The 18349-nt window shown below is 39.4% G+C and overlaps 1 protein-coding gene across 2 annotated transcripts; it reads left to right on the plus strand.

Moving 5' to 3' along the window:
- The first annotated feature begins 6 nt into the window (after nt 1-6).
- On the plus strand, nt 7-16501 carry fam204a (family with sequence similarity 204 member A). 2 transcript variants are annotated; one of them, XM_024297040.2, is made up of 7 exons: nt 7-339; nt 465-546; nt 625-655; nt 1346-1448; nt 2656-2745; nt 15972-16081; nt 16178-16501. In XM_024297040.2, the coding sequence occupies exons 1-7, from the start codon at nt 139-141 to the stop codon at nt 16227-16229; spliced, it is 669 nt and encodes a 222-aa protein (XP_024152808.1). In that variant the 5' UTR covers nt 7-138; the 3' UTR covers nt 16230-16501. The 2 variants fall into 2 exon arrangements, with proteins under 2 accessions (XP_024152808.1, XP_024152809.1); XM_024297041.2 differs by lacking the exon at nt 2656-2745.
- Nucleotides 16502-18349: the final 1848 nt, after the last annotated feature.

Below are 18349 nucleotides of genomic sequence, written 5' to 3' on the forward strand. Positions count from 1 at the left end.
CCTCCCTGAACTGCTAGCCAATGATCACCTCTACAGAGCCTACGTCACATTGTTTACCCGGAAGTGCATCTGCGCACTTACTGCAGTATTTAGTTTCTGTATTTTTGTCAATTTTTGCTCTAACGTGCTATAATTAAAATGTACAGCGGACTCCTGCCTAAAGGTTTGACCGAGGAAGACCTAAGTCCAGACGATGAGGCTGAAGAAGACGATGTTAGATATCCGCTTCAACCCCCAGGATGTTCCGCCGAAATATCCACGGCGGAGAATCCTTCTGCTCACGGCAGCAGGGACCCACAGACAGCCGACATGCCGGGTATCTCCCAGGAAATGTGGCAAGTGAGTGCTCTGCCTCCTCCACGATCTAACAGCGAGTGGTTCTGCTGTCTGTTAACGTCAAAACATACCAGGAGCTGTAAAACACTGAAGATGTTTACTCTTTCTTTTTTTTTTTTTTTTTAAAGAAATTCCAGGATCTGCGAAAAAAGAAAAACGAGGTGAAAACGATAAGAATTCGCGAAAAAAGAAGAAAAAGACGTAGAAAAGGTTGATTTAAGAACAACGTCACCTGAAACATTTCACTCTTTGAATTCTACCAAATAAAGATCATCTTATTATTTACAGGAGCAGAAAGGCAGGAACCTGCAGGAACCAGGTATAGTTCTGATGTCACACAAGAAAACAGATGTTTATACCCTTAACAAAGAGTAGGAGTACACTTAGATTTTTCTTATTAAGAATGCTTGAGTATCAGAATTTCAAGTATTACTATGAACATTTTTAGTGTAGGAGTAGTACTAAATGAATACTTCTTCAGACTAATTGGAACATTTAAAGTTTTCAATATAAAGATGGTATATAAAAGGTAACCTTCAGATATACAGATTACATAATGACTAAGATTAAGGAATTCCAGTCAATTCATGTTGTGTGCGTTTTTCATTAAAACCTGTGATGTTTCGCTCTTATCCTAAATCCTTCATGTCAGAAAATAAATGTTTTTGGACAAACAGATGACTTTATGTAACTATATGGAAGTAAAAAAAAATATTTTCAACAATTAGGTTAATCAAGGTGTTTGCTGGTGATTCTTAAGTTATTGAGAGAAGTGGTCTTACGTACACTGACGATATAGTGTCTGATTTGTTGTACTGTATTTATTTGACTTTAGCCTTTAATTTTACCTGTTAATTGTATCAATTCAATATTACTGAGCTGTACTGTTCTGATTCCATTGTAATGGTGGAAGGAACTTTCAGGTCACAGCTTGTTTCAAATGCAGGTTTGAGGCAGCTCATTTCAGCCGAGGAGCTTGAATGATGAACTCCTCCATTGTTGTTGTCAGGGAGCATGAAGAGGAGCAGCAGAAACACTGGAATGACTTACAGCAGTATTTCGGCGTAAATGATCGATTTCAGCCTCCTCCTTGTTCCAAACCGCCTCCAAAGGTAACAGACTCTCCTCCAGCGGATCTTCTTAACTTTCATTCTGCTTCTGTCATAGTTGTTAGTAACACCTTCTCATCCTTTGTGTGTCGGTGCCACTGTGTGTTTGATGTGACATGGGGATTACAAAGGAACCTTCCTTAAAAGTCATTCCCACTGTGTTCGGCTGCGTTTCCTGATGAGATTAGGTTGAATCTCTGACGGGTTAAGATGAACATATGTGGCGTTTCACCCACATTAAACATTTTGTTCAACAAAAGGAGACAAAGTTCCTTCAACAGCATCTGTGAGAACGGCAGCAGAAACATTTCCTTAACAAGCAGATAACAACATTGAACTACTTTTATAATTGAAAAATGAAACTTTCTTTCAACAAGAGCATTTTTAAACGATTTGTGAGTCATTTTAGGCAAACTGCCAATGAAGCAAAACATTCTAACCGAGCGGGTCAATAGAAACTGCTCTGATTTCAATGGGAAATTCCTTTAATGATTATTTTGGAGTATTTTGTGCTTAATTAATCTCACAGCAGCAGAAAATTGGGTTTTTGCTGATTTCAGCCTCATTTGGAAGTGAAGGGATGAAAAAAGACGAAGCAGCTGAATAAAACAGAGCTGTCTCATCAGCATAATGAGAGTTCCTTCATTAAAGGCCGAGCGCCATAATTAATATCTTATTTGAAATATGGAAACACTGTTGTTCCAATGAGACATGTGATACCAGATGTCATATTTTATCCAATCCTCTCTCCAGTGGCATAAAACACATAAGTACATATAAAATAATATCATTATTTTTGAAGCGTATTTGAAAAAAAAAAAAGAGTAAATGAATAATTAGAGGCTTTTTCTGCTGCGTTTTCTTTCCAAAGAACATTTTTGGAGCAGAGGAAATGCAGCTTTCTGCTCATCATGGCAGAACCAGCTTTCCTGCCATAACTAGGGGCTTCTCTGCAACCCCCTTCGCCCAGGCCTGTAATGGAAATGTGTAATTAAAGAAGCACATTTATGTTTGGTAATCTCCTGTAGCATTTCTAAGATTTCCCCACTAATATCCAATCAAAAAGGTTTTCATTTGTGAAGCGAAATCTACATATTTGTGGTAATGGCATTGGTATTAAAAATAAGGCCCCGGGGACTTTTGAAGTTCCTCTTTGATTTTTTTTTCTTCTTCTCCCCTTATTTGAAAATTCTTTCCCCCTCTGCTGCAGTCCGGCCTAGAAAAGAACATTGAGAGGGCCATAGCTGAAGGGGACTTTGCAAAGGCGGAGGAGATGAGCGACAGACTCGCCACTCGAGAGGTACGTGGAGTCGATAAGAGATCTTTGGGGTGCTCCCGCTGTGACAAATCAGGCTAATGGATCCGTGGCCATTTCTGCCGCAAAGACATAGAGGAACAAAAACACACGCAGACATCCTCTATTCAGTCCTGCAGCCCTTTTCCATTCAGTTAATGGAAAGCCCTCCCCTTAGTTTTGAAGTGCTGCTCTGTCTAAAGGACTTTTGGCTCTGCTTTTTAATGAAGGCTACATTGCTTTCAAGCCCAACTGTTAAATCATACTCCAGGTAGGAGTTTCATACCTTTGAAGTGTGCTTGTCCCTGAATGCACTGCCTGAAGTTTTGGAACTAGCCGCCTTGGCTGGCATCTCGGATCAAGTGGCTCCAAACTAATTTAGCGTAAAATGTAGCCCACGCAGGCGTAATGGCGTTTAAAACGGCGCTCCTGCACCAAAGCAGGAAATGCACTTTCAGCATCAAAGTTGCGTTTCTTTGTTTTTGTGTTCATGCTGCTTAGAGCATTACGTCCGTGTTTACATTTTATAACAGCATCAACACAAAGAGGGAGCAGTTCACGCTTCATCCTCACACAGAGAATTCATTGTGTTTAAACACGAGGAAACAGGAAAATTCTTCTAAATCCATCAGGGGCGCAAAGATAACCTTCAAGTTCTTCAGCAAACAGTGTTTGAGCTGTTTACACATTTAATTCAACTTCAACTATTCTCCATGTAAAGATACATCACTCAACTAAAACAATTTTGATTTTTTTTATTCCGTTCTATTAAAAAAAAAAAGCAGACTATATGTATTCAATCCATCTTCAAAATGAAAAAACTACACCAAATGCATTAAAAATGGTAAAAGTGCTCTAATGGTTAAAAAGAACAGAAGAACGTAGAACCTGTTTGTAATATCAGGATCACTTTCCTGTTTCTAACAGATCTGTTACTGTTTTTGCTCCTCATTCCGTGATAATCACTAATCATTTCCAGTAAGTTTGATGCAGAAAAGGAAAATCATGTTTTTTTTTGTTTTAACATGTATGTGGTTGGTTTTCTTATGAAAGAAAACAAATGTAATAAGAAATCATTTCGTTTTTACCTGCCTAGCGTGCCTAGCTCAGTGTTCAAATCGGGGCGGGGCTACTCGGCTCCAAAAGCCATGCCCAATCAGAGGAGATTTTGGAAACTGAAGCCTTAGATCAACATGAAAATTTGATTTTTAAGGCATTTAAGTTGTGGGATTTTTTTTAAAAAAACTTCACAATCATAATTAATTCACCCCTGGGAATGTTTTTTAACACAAAATTGTCATAGGGGGACTTTAAATATTTGTTGGAATCAGCGTTACACAACTTTTCTGAGGAAAATCTTTCTGTTTCCAAAAAATGTTGTGACTAAATGTCGTTCTGGAACAGGACTGTACTGCGTTTCCTGTCATTAAATGTGCCTCCAGCGTGAGGTTTAGACATTCCTCTCAACGTCTGGTCAAATGAAGGAGTTGTTTGAAAGCTGCTGTGAGTGGCACCCGCTGCACCAGCAGAAAGCTTCTTACTGCAGGCGTGGATTGGTTTTTAGCCTGAGCTGGGGTCTCTCCTCTCCGGCACCTGCTGCGCCTGCTGCCAGAACAGTGATGGGAAGTGACAGCAGTTTGGCTGCACCAAGTCATTGTAGTGCAGTGATAACTTCATTTTTAGGGAGGTGAGAAATGGAGCATTTTAAAGCCCAGAATCGGCAGATACGACTGTGTTTACAGTCAAATGAGGGAGAAAGCTGTGAAAACCGGGGGAACATCCAGGAAAGATTCTCAACTTTCAGAAACATTTCTAAAATATATTTAATAAGGTTTTGTTTTTCCACAACCGTCCTTTCCTCGCCCTCTCTACACCTGTGTTTATGTCAGATGGTGTTAGGGGGATGGACTCCACATGTCCCAGGAGATGTGCTTATTGGTCACATCTGAACTCTGGAAGGTGCTGAGTGATCATCTGCACCACAGTACAGTGAAGTTCAGGTGAAAGTTGGAGAAGTTCCTCTTTTATTTTTTCATTTAGAAAATGATTCACCTATTTGTGGACGGAGACCGCTCCCACGAAGTTTCAGAGGTTTACCAGAAACATGTGTGCACTGCTTCTCTCGTGCTTTGTTGTGTCATTTCTATGGAGTCACATGATTACCATAATTCATCACCATAAACATGTAAACAAATAAAAGATTCAAATGTAGTTTTAAACAATATTGTTTTTATATATTTAGCTCAAAAGCTGTTAAAATACTTTAATGTGTTTTACTAATAGATATGAACAAGTTTGGCTTCAGATTTAGAAGCTGATTTTCATGTCTGATAACTTAAACACCCCGAAGTCTTTCTGTTGTGTCGATGAACTTCTTCTGACTCCAGTGATGTTTTTCTAGTTCAGCTTTGGTCCGTATGAAAAAAAGACTTAAAAGGGCAAAGTTGTGCGCGAATAAATACTTTGTGTACAACTTTGTCTTTATGTATTAATTTCTATATTGAAGTGGACTCAGTTTCTCTCGGGATTTTCTTTCTTTTCATCCAGGAGTTTCACACTCCAAAATGTGTTCCAACGCTGCAGCACCTGAATTTTCTAGACCATATCCAGACCGTTTTCAGACTTTATCCAGGCCTTTCCCAGACTTTTACAGATCTTATTGAGATTTTATCCAAACCTAATCCAGACTTTATTCAGACCATATCGAGACTTTATCCAGAGCATATCCAGACTTTAACCAGACCTTACCCAGACCAAATCCAGACTATATCCAGACTTTATCTAGGCCAGAGGTGTCGGAATCCAGGCCTGGAGGGCCGGTGTCCTACATGTTTTCCAACCAACCTGCCTTTGAAGCTCCTTATTGGCCAAACACACCTGATCCAGGTAATCAGCATCAGATGAGGCAGGATTTCTGGAAAACCAGTAGGACATCGGCCCTCGAGGACTTGAGTTTGACACCCCTGATCTAGGCCTTTCCTAGACCATATCCAGACTGTTTCTAGCCAGACTTTATCCAGACCTCATCCACACCATATTTAGACTTTACTTAGCCTTATCTAAACCTAATCCAGACAGTATCCAGACCAGATAATATTTTAGAATATTTTACTGCATTCTACTATATTTATGAAGATCATGAATCAGCGATCTTGGACATTGTGAATATTCGTACTCGAAATCTCAGGAGCAGATTGCGAGTATTCGAGCACCCGGATACTCGGCAATCCAGGCTGTATCCAGACCATGTCATATCTTATCCAGACTATCTTCAGAACATATCCAGACCATAACCAGAGCTTATCCAAACCTTTTTAGACCTTATCTAGATTTTTTTCTTGACCTTATCCAGGCTGTATCTAGACCATATCCAGGCCATATTTAGACCTTATCTATACTTTATCCAGATCCTATCTAGACTTTATCCAGACCACTTCCAGTCACTATTCAGACCTTAATTAGACCTTATCTAGACTTTATCCAGACCACTTCCAGTCACTATTCAGACCTTAATTAGACCTTATCTAGACTTTTTCCAGACCTCATCTAGCTTGTATCCAGACCATAGCCAGGCCATATTCAGGCCTTAATTAGACGTTATCTAGACTTTATCCAGACCTTATCTAAACCTTATCCAAACTTTTTCCAGAACACAGGAATTTATTGTAGTTCAAAATCTCTTCACAGTTCCCAAGATCTTTCCCTTTGGGATAACCTGAAAACCTGAAGTGAAGATGCCATGGCCAACATTTGTTCTCTTCAGACGGATCAATCCTCTGCCGTGGCCAGAATCCGTGTCAGGGCTGTAATTGAGAGGCTCATTTGCTCTGAAATGGCTTCTACCTTCGGTGTGTTTACAGTCATAACAGCCAATCCCAACAATGGCCGTCTGTTTAGCTGAAAGAATGGAAGCAGGTCTTCTTTGGAAAAAAGGTTGCGACAGCTGTGAAGAAGTGAGGAGGTCTGTTTGTCCCTGCAGGCATTGTTCTGTGCAGAGAACAGCTCCTGCTGGATGACAGCATTTCAATGCATGAACATCCATACATCTTTATTCTAACCCGTTTCCACTCATCTCTTCAAAGCAAAAGGAAATGAAAGGAAAATAAAGAGAATCCCTCCTTTTATGACGGTAAATGTTTTTGTTGTTTTCTGCTTCCTAAAATCATTTAATGATTTTCATTTCATTCTTTTGTTTCCAGAGGGAACATTAAAGTGATTTGATAAGCCGCGTTCTGAAAGCTGCAGAAAATCCAGGCACGTTGATACATCTGTCAAACATCTGAGATACGTTTCTTCAGTTGAATGTTGTTATTCTGGTTACAGATCTGAAATGGCTCCAAAGAGGAAAGTTCTTTGTTTGCGATGAACTTGTGAAAAATTGAGGAACTTTCTTGATTAAAGTATTAACATCTTGAAGGTTTCAGCAAATAAACTACTTCCTGTTTCCGATTACAAACATGAAAAATGCCAAACGTCTTTAAACAAAGCCCTCATCAAGTGTTGCAGATATGACTCCTGTTTTTGTTTTTAGCCCTCTGAGCTTCAGATTCCTTCTTATGGTTGGATGTAAAAGCTGCTTCCCTCTGAAGTGCTTCTTGTAGGTCCAGTAAATTAAAAGTCCTTGAGAAGACTGGGTTTCCATACTTTGATCGCTGCCCCTATTTTGAACTCAACAAGTCTCATATTGGCTAATTAATTCTGTAATTAGCTGAAGACAAAGTGACTGAGGCTCTCTGCAAACGGCTCAAAGCTCGACTGCAGGTTGGACCTCCAGCAGAAGCTCCTGTTCAGCAGACAGATGTTTCTGTGTTCTTCACTCCATCCATTCATTTTTTTTCGTGGAGGTCTTTGAACCTTCACATAATTTCTGTCATTTGATCAGAATCTTCCTACCAGGGAAGTTTCAGACCAAAAACCTTCTCTGATGTTTCTTTGCATTGTTTCACAGATTCTAATGGAAACACAGGTTTAAAGTGTGGAAATGGTGGTTAACCTCCACAGTTAGTATCCGTGGAACACGCTTCATATCTGTAAACGTTTCTGCACATGAAGATCAATGAACATGTTTAGATTTGATCACAGCTGCTGTTCAGATGACCGGGGAGGTCACCAGGGTCATGTGTGTTCCTCAACATCATCACAGTTTCTGTGAAGATAAGGAACATTTGGAAGATCCATTTGATTGTACCAAATGTCACTGAGAAGTTCATTTGAAGAAGAGCAAAAATATTGAGAAAAAGAGAACCGTTTAACAGTTAACTAAACCTTCATTCTAATTAAACATCCTTTAAGGTATTTTTTTCAAAATTCTGCTTTTGTTTTGCAGTTCTCTGCTGTCCTCTGCTCCCTGTAGCTGTCATCTTACCTATTAGAGCTCGGGCTGGGTATCGCCAATCATTTCTAGAGTCGATTCCATTCGATTCACCAAAGGCTGGATTGATTCAATTCCATTTTTCTTTTTTTTTATTCTTGTGATCCTCTCAATTCTATTCAATTCAATTCAGTTTTGAATTTACACAGTTTACACATCTAGACACATTTGTTTAGAAATACATTAAATGTATATATATATAGATGTTTTAAAGATATTCACATTAATCTGATACAGTTCACATACTGTGAAATGTATTGTTGAAATTATAATGAAATTGTTAATACCATACAGTGTTAATGGATTCTCAAACGGAGAAGCTCCAACAATTGTTCTGCTTCTCCTGAAGGGCGTTTAAGTTTGGCCACTAGGTGGCGATCGTGCTATAGCATTACACCTTATTCTAGAAGAAGAAAGAATGAGCAAAAAGCTGTACTTTAGAGCACAAGTGGTTATGTTAAAAAGTATTTAGAGTTTGGAAAAGTCATGCCTGTGAGTATATAAATATGTTAAATTAGTCAGCAATATATGCTAACGTTGACCGAGCGTAAGCACTAGCCGTCCTATGGGAAATCCCATTATATGTTAGCATTAAGCTAACGGACTTTAGCATTATGCGTTAGATCAAGCTCTACTTTTATGGATCGATTATTGGTCTATTAAGCTTAGATCGATTCAGGTCGATTAATCCATTTTATCCAACTATCCCTAATTAGAGCACATTTCCACTTCAAAACATGAGCACCCTGTCTGGTGCATGGCAGCTGGAGCTTCTTAAATGTGAAGAAAAGAAAATACAGCCGAATTGCTGGTTAATAGGTTCTTCTGATTTTTTTTTTCTCCAAAAAAAAAAAAAAAAAGAGCTGCAAATGTTACATTTTTAGATCACAACCCAATGCAAAATCCTGCAAAGGATTTGGATGTTGAAGTTCGTTTGGATGTTCCACTGATCTGTCCTGTTTGGTTCGGTACGGTCTGGTGCGGTAAGGATTAGTACAGTACGGACCAGGTAATTCTGGTGAGCTCTCCCACTGAGCGGTTTGTTTTCACGGCACATGCATGGTGTAGAACGCTAGCGTGCCGTTACGCCATTGTAGTGCGACAACTAGAAAAGCAACAAGAATGGAGGTCATCCAACAGCTCGTCTTTTTCTTGCTTTACTTTTTGTACATTATTGTATAACAAGAATTTAGTTTTGTTTGAAAGAAGATTGAAAAATTCCTCATAATTTTTGCTTACATTTGACTAAAACTCGGATTGATGATGATGATAGGATTCTGTTGTCCAGGGCAACTAGACTGTGAAGTTATGATGGAATGGTTTAGACACCAGATGGATCAAATAATGTAAAACTATCTCCTCCTATAGCAGTATGAATGTTTCATAACTGCCCCTTATCTGAGTATTGAGGCAGCAGCTGAAAGGAAAAGCCCTGCCGTCCAGCAGATCTGCCCTCTGAAGGACAAAGATCTGAACTTAGACAGTTTGATGATCTTTACATCATAGAAAGGTAAAGGATGTTTTTGTGGCCCTCCCCTGATCAGACCTCTGCCCCCCAGGCTTCTTCGTTGGTTCTTCCTTCAGCATTAAGTCCGTTTGTGACTGAATGAGTCACATCCCATGTTTGCTCATTGGAGCGGGGGCTAAGCTTTTATCAAATGCTTTGGAATCTCATTTGGATTATTGTGTTTCATTAATTACTTGATAGACAAAGCATACTTTTCAATGTAGATTTGTGTGCTGTTTTATTAATTAGCATGTTTTCTCTTTTAATTAAAGCCATTTTTTAAAATGAAAGCCCACAGCAAAACACATATATAATTTGTTTGTAATTAGGCCTTAATTGGTGGTAGTGGAAGCTTAGCACCCTCGCTTTCCTTTTTCATGATTGCCATTTTATTGCCAGTAACTCATTAATTAAACTGTTTTTTCTAATTAGCTCATAAAACTGTTGATGGCATATTATTGCAAGTGTGAGTTCAAAGCTTCCTAATAAGCCTAGCCTCCTCAGAAGAAGGGAGATAATGAAATGTGCACAAAGCAGAGGAACTTTCAGAGATTTAGTGGAAGCACGCTTGCTGCCCAGAGATGACACGTCTATCAGATTACTGGAAACCAGAGTGGATCCATGTCTGCCTCCTGCGCCTTCCCTGGAGTGGCTTTCTTTTGACTTACCATGTAATTCTGTTTGTCAAAGTGGGGGCTAGATTACAGATAAAAAAAGGGATGAACTTTTGCAGGAGAAGCAGTGTGAAGGTGGTGGCTTTGGGGCTCGCACTTTCTGCTTTTTGTTTTGGGGACTTTGTGGATTTTTGACTCTAAAACATCCACAAAAATATAAAGCAGTGAAATTAAATGTATATGCAGATGAAAAATTAAAAAAGCATGTTTTTATTAATGTTGTAATATAATGATCAGCATTAAGTTCAAAAGTTTTACAATTGAAATAATTAAATTAGATTCAGTAGCAGCTGTAGATTAAATAGTACATGTAAGCTGTCATCCATCTCTGAATTGTCCAATCTTATTTGCTCTTTAAAATGATGTAGCAGTGACACTGACCCCCCCCAATAGTATGGTTTTCACTCAAAATTTAGCATGAATTATGAAAAAAAATATAAAGCTTTCTAATTTTTTAGACAAACATAACTGGAGTTATTAGATATAACTGTGAAACTCTTGTAAATATTTTTTTTTGTAATTGGTTTAGTGGAGCCTCACCTGGTTTTTATACATTTTTCTACACTTTTTGACTTTGTTTTGAGTTTTTTTTTTGTCTCTACACATTCGTTTTTTTATAATAATTTTTTGGTTTTTGTAGTGAAAAAAAATTTGAATTAAATTTTTTGGACAGTTTAAGGTTCATTGCGGAATTATTGTGCAATATAATGAAAAACATACGAAAAAACAAATAAGATGTACTGAAAAGATGGATGTTAAACATTGCTACAAAAATAGTTTGAAATATAAAATGATATAGCAAATTATAAAGTAGGAAACAGTTTTAAAAAAGTCAAATCAGAAGAAATGGTGCATCTTTAATAATCATAATAATCATTATGTCTGACTAAAAGATGAACAACATCAGAATGAAGAGTAGCTGTTTTTAATGAGCATCATTTTCATTCTCTGGAAACACAACAATAAAAGATGATGCAATCAGCTCCTCTCTTGTATTCCTCTTTAATTGGATATAGGTGGCACTGTTTGACCTTGTGATCTTCTGACCCTCCTGGTTCTCCTGTAACTCTGAGGATCTGCGGTCACATTTCTGCAGCCCTCGAATGCCTCACTCCCCAGGAAATCAGGCTGAGAAGCACACAGGCTGCCTAATCTGATATTCACTCCTTTCTTCTACAGCCCTGCTTTCCAGAGTTGACTAAGGCCACATTATTTAGGCATTAAGGTGGCGCGATAAAGGAATTAGGCTGGTCATTAATCGTTTACACGTCAAATGCAGCAGAGCAGCTCGGGGAGGTGATTTAGCGAGGCAAAGCCATATAGCCCTCGTTAATCCAGCTCTCACACGTTTTAATTGGAAGAGGCTTCCTGGATAGGACATTTATGAATGGGTTTAAGGCCATTTCTTCCTTAAAGCCATCATTTATTTCATATTGTTAATAGGAGCTTTAACACTTTATCCACACACAGACGTATTTTCCTCATCTTTCATTCAGCTATTGTCTTTCTGCTCCATAATTGGCTCCGTGTTTTTCCTGATGGTTTCATCAGGATGCACAAACACATGCAGCTTGGTGGGCACTACCCTGCGTTGCTGCTTTACATTGTTGCTCTGCGTTGCTGATATGCATTGCTTTCCTGCATTGTGTTCTGCATTGCTGTTCTACATATCTGCCCTGGACTGCTGCTCTGCATTGCTGAGCAGCGCTGCAGCTGTTCCTGCTAGACCCCATGTCCTTTTGAATCTCCATGACGACCCAAACATGAATGAAGAGAAAGCGGTCCTGTTGACTTAACCCCGGCAGTTGTGGTTGCAGTGCCAGCAAGGTTAGGATGAGTTTTTCTGCCTTCAGATCCCTCAAAGGTCACGCGACGAATCCTCTGAATAAATGTTGTTTTTAGCTGCACACAGGGCCCCGTGCACAGCAGAGCGGCAGCACAGCAATGTGTCTGTGATGGACGTCTAATTGGATAGTAATGTGTGATGGAGTGGGAAGAATTGCCTTTTAGGAGCCACATAAAAAGTGGAATGCTAGAGGTTTCCTGTCTCTTTGCTTTAATCCCGCTTTTTACCTCCATTGTTATTTTTCAGCAGCTTCTGATCTGAAAGGACTTGGCACTAAGATGCACACAGGGGGAGGGGGAAATCCTCAAAAGTGGATCAAAAAAGTAAATGAAAATAATGTCACATTACTGAAAATATGAGAGGCTAATTTGTGCCGACTTTTTGCTAATTTTGTTCTCGCCTCAGAAAGAGGAGCCGTCACCTGCTCGGCGCCACGGCGCTGACAGTGCCAGTGATCCATGAAATAAGCTGCCGCTGGCTTTGTTCAGATAAGAATGAACAAATCTGCACAATGTACTGCTCTCCCAATCTCATTTTCATACTTGCATGCGGGCTAAAAGAAATAAGCTGTTTGCAGGCTTGATTAATCAGACATTTGAGAGTTTTTTTTGTCTCTTTGATCTGTTCCGTCTCCTAGGTAACTCGCTTGACATTAATGTTGAGCTCTGCTAAAGACAATCAGTGAATGTAGACGAAGCTGATAAAACCAAGGGCCTCCGACGCTTTAACCACAGTAAGGCTGTAGATGCTGACAGTTTAAAGGAGGCATGGATGCGTCCGGAGCAGCAGCCGTTTGAAACGGTTAGAAACTGCATTTTTTTTTTTTAGACGCTCCCCGTTTCATATTCAGCCCCACAGGAGAGTGGGTTAATGTGGGTAATCCTTTTGTCCCCTTTCCCTGTGAAAAAAAGGCAAAAGCTCTGTTTGTAAATCTCCAAATGAAACTATTTAGCATCATCCAGTTTTGTCTGACGCGTTTGCAGAATAAGCCCGTCTGATTTTTGCTTCTTCATCCCTCCTCCAGCTTCATAGAAAGATAGCTGCTCCTGGATTTGTCAACAATTTAATAAACGTGTGGTTTCTAATCTCCACACGCATCAGAGCCACTCCGAAGCATTTAGCTCACACAACCCCCCCAACAAGGAGCTGGGAACACCCTGAAGTGAATTTATCTGCCAGAGCGATCATGGGTTCGAACTGGCTTTAAGAGGAGAAAACATGATTTGAGGAATTTAAAAGCTATAAAATGGTGAAGAACTGGAGAACTGTCATAGCGTGTACGCTGCAGGTTATTCAGACGCTTTCACAAATCTTCCAGTGACTGTATAGATGAATGCCTCCAGGGCCCAGCCGGAGCCCAGGACTTGCAGCCAGCCGAAGCCCTTATCTTAAATCCAAGCAAAGTACCATTAATCTTTTTGAAAGACCTTTATGGCTTTTAATGTATCCCAAATTAGAACATTTTACACCCTTGGTTCCTGAAATATGGTGATAAAAAGCCTTTAGAGTTTAATTTTTCCTGCCTGCTCGCTCTGACCTGCTTAATCCCAGCATGCATTAGGAGATATTTTAGTTTCAGTCTTTCTAATAAAGTTTATCCCACTTAATTATAATTGAAACATTTTTTTTTTTTCCGAGCAGGTCTTTTTCTTTTTTCCATGGGCGCAGTGGTGGCACATTTCTTCATTACCTCCAGATTCCCCCCCGCCCCCCTGATTGCGCTCTCAGAATTATCCAAAGGTTTGGCGAAATTGTTCCAAGTTGTTTATCAAAGTTCGCCTTTGCTTGAGTAATAAACCTATCTCCAGAGTGGGAGCGGCGGCGGGGTTTTGGCCTTTGTTTCGCGGCGTCTGTGTGACTGGGGTTATTGGGATTATTCTGCTTCACAATACGCTCCTGCCTTCCCGGGGATTTGGATGTTTGCCTCTCGCAGTCACGGTCATTCTTTTCTCTCCTGATTTCAGGGACCGCTTACACCACGCCATGCAGGCTGCCTGTTTTCAGCAAAAGAAAAACCTAAAACATCCCCAGTTTTTGATTTTTAAGAAGATCAAACGTCATTAACTTTGTAATTTTTTTTTCTTTTTTACTTTATAGTTAATTATTTGTTGAAGGAAATAAGAAGTGACTTGGAGCTGCAGGGACACAACTATCAAACTGTTCAGCTGAATGCAAATAAACATAAAAATCACCTAATTTTTAAAATAAAAATATTTAATATTTATCTCCTTATTTTCATGTTTCCTTTTTAAATTCAGATAAAATTGACTGTGCACCTATTTACATATAAATAAAATGAAATAAGCAGGAAATGACAGTAACTGCACATAATTTTACTTAAATACAGTAACGAGAATTCTGACAAAAAAATGTCTTAATCTATTTTAGTCGTTTTTAAGCAGCAGATTTTACACACTAAAACCCATTTAAAAAAGTTGAGTTTTCCAAGCATTAATTTCAACAGAAAAGTTTTTGTCATGAATCCGTTTTTACATTTAAATGTAGTCTCGTTTTTAACACAGAGCTCATCCGTCAGTTCGAATTTATGGCATTGTTACATATTTCAGACACAAAACTGATTTAAGCATTGTTTTTGATTCTGTGTAAATCTTACAGGAGATTTTTCTTAAGGAGTAAATATGAAACCAACTGAATAAATCCGAAAATAGAAGACTTTTTTGCCTCCACCGATTTGAACCACCTTTAGAATCTGATGGATTTTCTGATAAACCAGTAAAAAATCTGTTAAAATCAGAGATGATGGCGATACTCAAAACCTCCACAGAAACACAGATACAAGCAGGTTATACTTAGAGCTCAAAGGGGATTGATTTAATTTATCGGTTTATTTCAAACATAATAATCATGGAATAATACAGTAAAAATATAAAACACAGATTTATCAAACCCATTTCAGATATAACGTAATTAATTGATTAGAATATAAATGAAAATTAACAAAGGTCTTAAAAAATGTCATCTTCTTGACATAATTATTCATAATCATAAATAGTTGTTTTTGCAGTAATGCATACATGTCACATTAAATTCAGGATTATTAATTGCAGACAATTAGTTAAAAGGGAAGAAGCCATCTTATATAATCCCTATTATTCATTTTATTTTTTCTTCACATAGTTACCATAATCTGATTGTTTATCAGATCAAGTGCAGATTATTTATCCTGTAGTAAAATGGAGTCTCATTGATTATCCTCAGAAAACATAATTCAGTAAACGTTAACATGAATATTGAACCTTTTCTAGTTTAACGGCTGACAGAATTGACTCCAACGTTAGCGTTATGAACCTTTTTGTTTGATTCTGTGACGGCGAGTTCCCCTAGTTATGTTACCTTCCACATCATAATACTACCACAGCCGTGCTTCACAGTGGGTGTTTGTACTGGTGACTATAGCCTTTATGTTCTGCCGTTAACCCTTTAAGACCGGAGCTCCAGTGTTTATGTTCTTTGATTTACTGTAAGCTCGTACAAGCCGCTTTTCTCCTTCACAATCTACTGGAATCATGTTAAAAATTGAAAAGTTACATTATGTTAAAGATTTTGTGTTTAAGTGTCGCCGGCGACGCCTCAGCTGTTAAACACAATAAGCAGTAATGGTCTTCTCTGCCACTCACCGTCGATCTTCTGATGAAATAATAGTGTAACGTTTACTCTTCTTGTTGGTCCGATTTGACACCAGGTTTGTACCTTCGGCTCTCTCTCTCTTTTCTTTTGAATGGGTACAAGCATGCTGGGATTTCCACAACATGTCCGACTGTTGCAGCACTTTGTTTCCACCCCCCCCATTCTCTCCGGTTTGTCGTTTAATAGCTGGCTGTGAAAATTGCCGAAGCCGCCGACTGTCGGGACTTCGTTCAGCGCAAACAGGAAGAGGAAGCTTCCAGGGCGGCGCAGAAGAGGAAGGAGCAAATACCCTGGGGGTACGACCTCTCCCTCAAGTCCATCGTCAGTTCTTTCTGGTTTCAGAAGAAGACCCAGAAAGACTTGACCTGTGAAGGCTGTTTTCTGTCTTTCAGATTCGAAGCAAAGAAACGATGGGAAACCAAAAGCAACATGGGCTTCATGTGACACAGATGAAGGAAAACAGCAGCGTTTCCTTTCCATCACAGAGACTGCTCTTTTTGTGTGTTTTGAGGGATTTGCACCAGCAGCTTGTGAAGGGGGAAAAGTCAGACTGTTGGCTGTCAAACCCATCCAGAGGGTATCAGAGAAAAACCCATCAGGCGTTGGAATAAACGCCGAAGGCGCCCATCGGCGTCTGCATTGTGTTTTTCATTACATTTCAGTGATTTGAGCTTTCTGGCTCCGTTTTCCCCTCAAATTAAATCTGGTGTACATTACAGGATGATGCGTTTATTTATTGCTGTAAAGTGGGTTAATCATGGAGGCGCTCCTTTCTTCTGAGGAGGAAGTAAAAGAAAAGATTAGGACTCTAATGCAATGAACAGGATAATGCGCCATAGGATTTGGGAGTGGAATTGAAATGTGGCGGCTGTAAATTGTTTGGAGCAGTGGTAAAGTTGAAGTTTGAAACAGAGGCTTTGCTGCTGGCGTTCATCCACACGGGAAGACGAGCTTTTGTCTCTGGGTTTGAACATGGGGCTGGCGCTGTATCTTCATGCCTACGCGTGCTGCTCATTGTCTGCTGAGCTCTCTGCAGCATCTCGTCTAGAAAGCATCAACCGCTGCAGCTTTGATCTTTTTAGATCCTTAAAACTTCCAGAATGCTCATTCGGATTTCACCAACACTCCATTGCAATAAAGAAAAAAAACATAATTACTTTTATTCGTAACTCCCCCTCTTCCCCCAACCCACAGAAAATAATTTCTTTGCAACAAGGCGATGAAAACTGAAATTAATGGAGCAAAGTTGTTTGCATGGGGAAGATTTGAGCAGTTTGTCCTCTGGTCAGACGTTCCTGCAGCTTTGCTGCTGAATCAGTGGGAGAATAAACGAACACACCATCAGCGGAAAAAGTTTGTGGGCAATTATACAAATTAACCCGGAGAAGGAAATCTACACGACTGAGAAAACGTTTGCTGATGAAAAAAACCCGCTTCGTGTGTTATTTTACACCAAACGTGTGTCTGAGAAGCTGTCAGTGAGAGATGGTGCCAATTAAACTATTAATTATATCTGTAATGAGACGCAAGTTAAAAAGGGTGCTAAGCACTTCCAAGTACAACACGGGATTTCTGCACTTTGATGAAAAGTGGATCTCCACTGAGGAGTGAGGAAATATCACAGATGCCTCATTAACGGGACAAATGGAGGCAAAACTTTCAGGCCCCTGGAAGGTTCTGAGCACAAAATAAAAACTCATTTTTCAGAATTCCTAAATCCACTATTTTAAATTATTTAGAAACTTTTAGGTCTAAAGAAACAGATTCTAGCAGAAACCAAAACTTCCCATCTCTTCATCATTACATATGCTAAAGGCTTCAACACCTGAGCACAGGTCATCTGCATATCAATAACATCTTATTTTATTCATCGTTTCAAACACAGCCTAAAGCAGAGATGAGACTGCTTTCAAACTGGAAAATCGACTGTCTGCTCCGCTGGCATTGAGGACCGCCTTCCGGCAGGCCAGTCTTAGCCTCTGACTCTGATTCCTCGGGCACAAGTCAGACCATCTTCAGGAGAAGATGTTGTTGTGAGAGATAGAAACAACAACAACAATCCTGTTAAGTGGATGGAAAGCTGCTGTTGTGTGAAAGTGAACATATGTTCGCTTTTACGCAGACATCACCACTATCGCTCGCTGCTATCAAAGAGGGGATTAACTGCCAGGAAGATGCTACTGATACAGACGTGCAGCAAACGCCTCACGCGCAGACCCTGCTGAGTCCCAGAGGAGGTTTTCTGCTTTTATTAGTAGTATTATTAATACAATTTTTAATGGAGTGATGCACAGAAAACGGGAAAAGTTTTTCTACATTCAGTTATTTCTTCATTCTAACATGATAATATCTGATTTTCTTAAAAGAAATAAAGTTGGCTGCTTTAAGTCGTCTTTGTAAACTAGGTTTTGTGAAATGGGCCGCGTTTTGTTGGCTGCGTTAATTTGGTTACATAAAGTTAGATGTGTGTCGCCGGCTGCAGTAAGTCGGCTGTGTAAAATAGGCTGCGTTAAGTCATCTGCATTAATGCGGCTGCATGAAGACGGCTGCGTGAGGTCGGATGC

Source organism: Oryzias melastigma, linkage group LG15 (genome assembly GCF_002922805.2).
Source record: "Oryzias melastigma strain HK-1 linkage group LG15, ASM292280v2, whole genome shotgun sequence".
NCBI lineage: Eukaryota > Metazoa > Chordata > Actinopteri > Beloniformes > Adrianichthyidae > Oryzias > Oryzias melastigma.

Coding starts and splice junctions, on each gene's coding strand:
- fam204a (XM_024297040.2), top strand. CDS start 139: ATGTACAGCGGACTCCTGCCTAAAGGTTTGACCGAGGAAGACCTAAGT. Junction 2,746..15,971: donor ACAGACTCGCCACTCGAGAG/GTACGTGGAGTC, acceptor GTCGTTTAATAG/CTGGCTGTGAAAATTGCCGA. Junction 16,082..16,177: donor AAGGAGCAAATACCCTGGGG/GTACGACCTCTC, acceptor TCTGTCTTTCAG/ATTCGAAGCAAAGAAACGAT.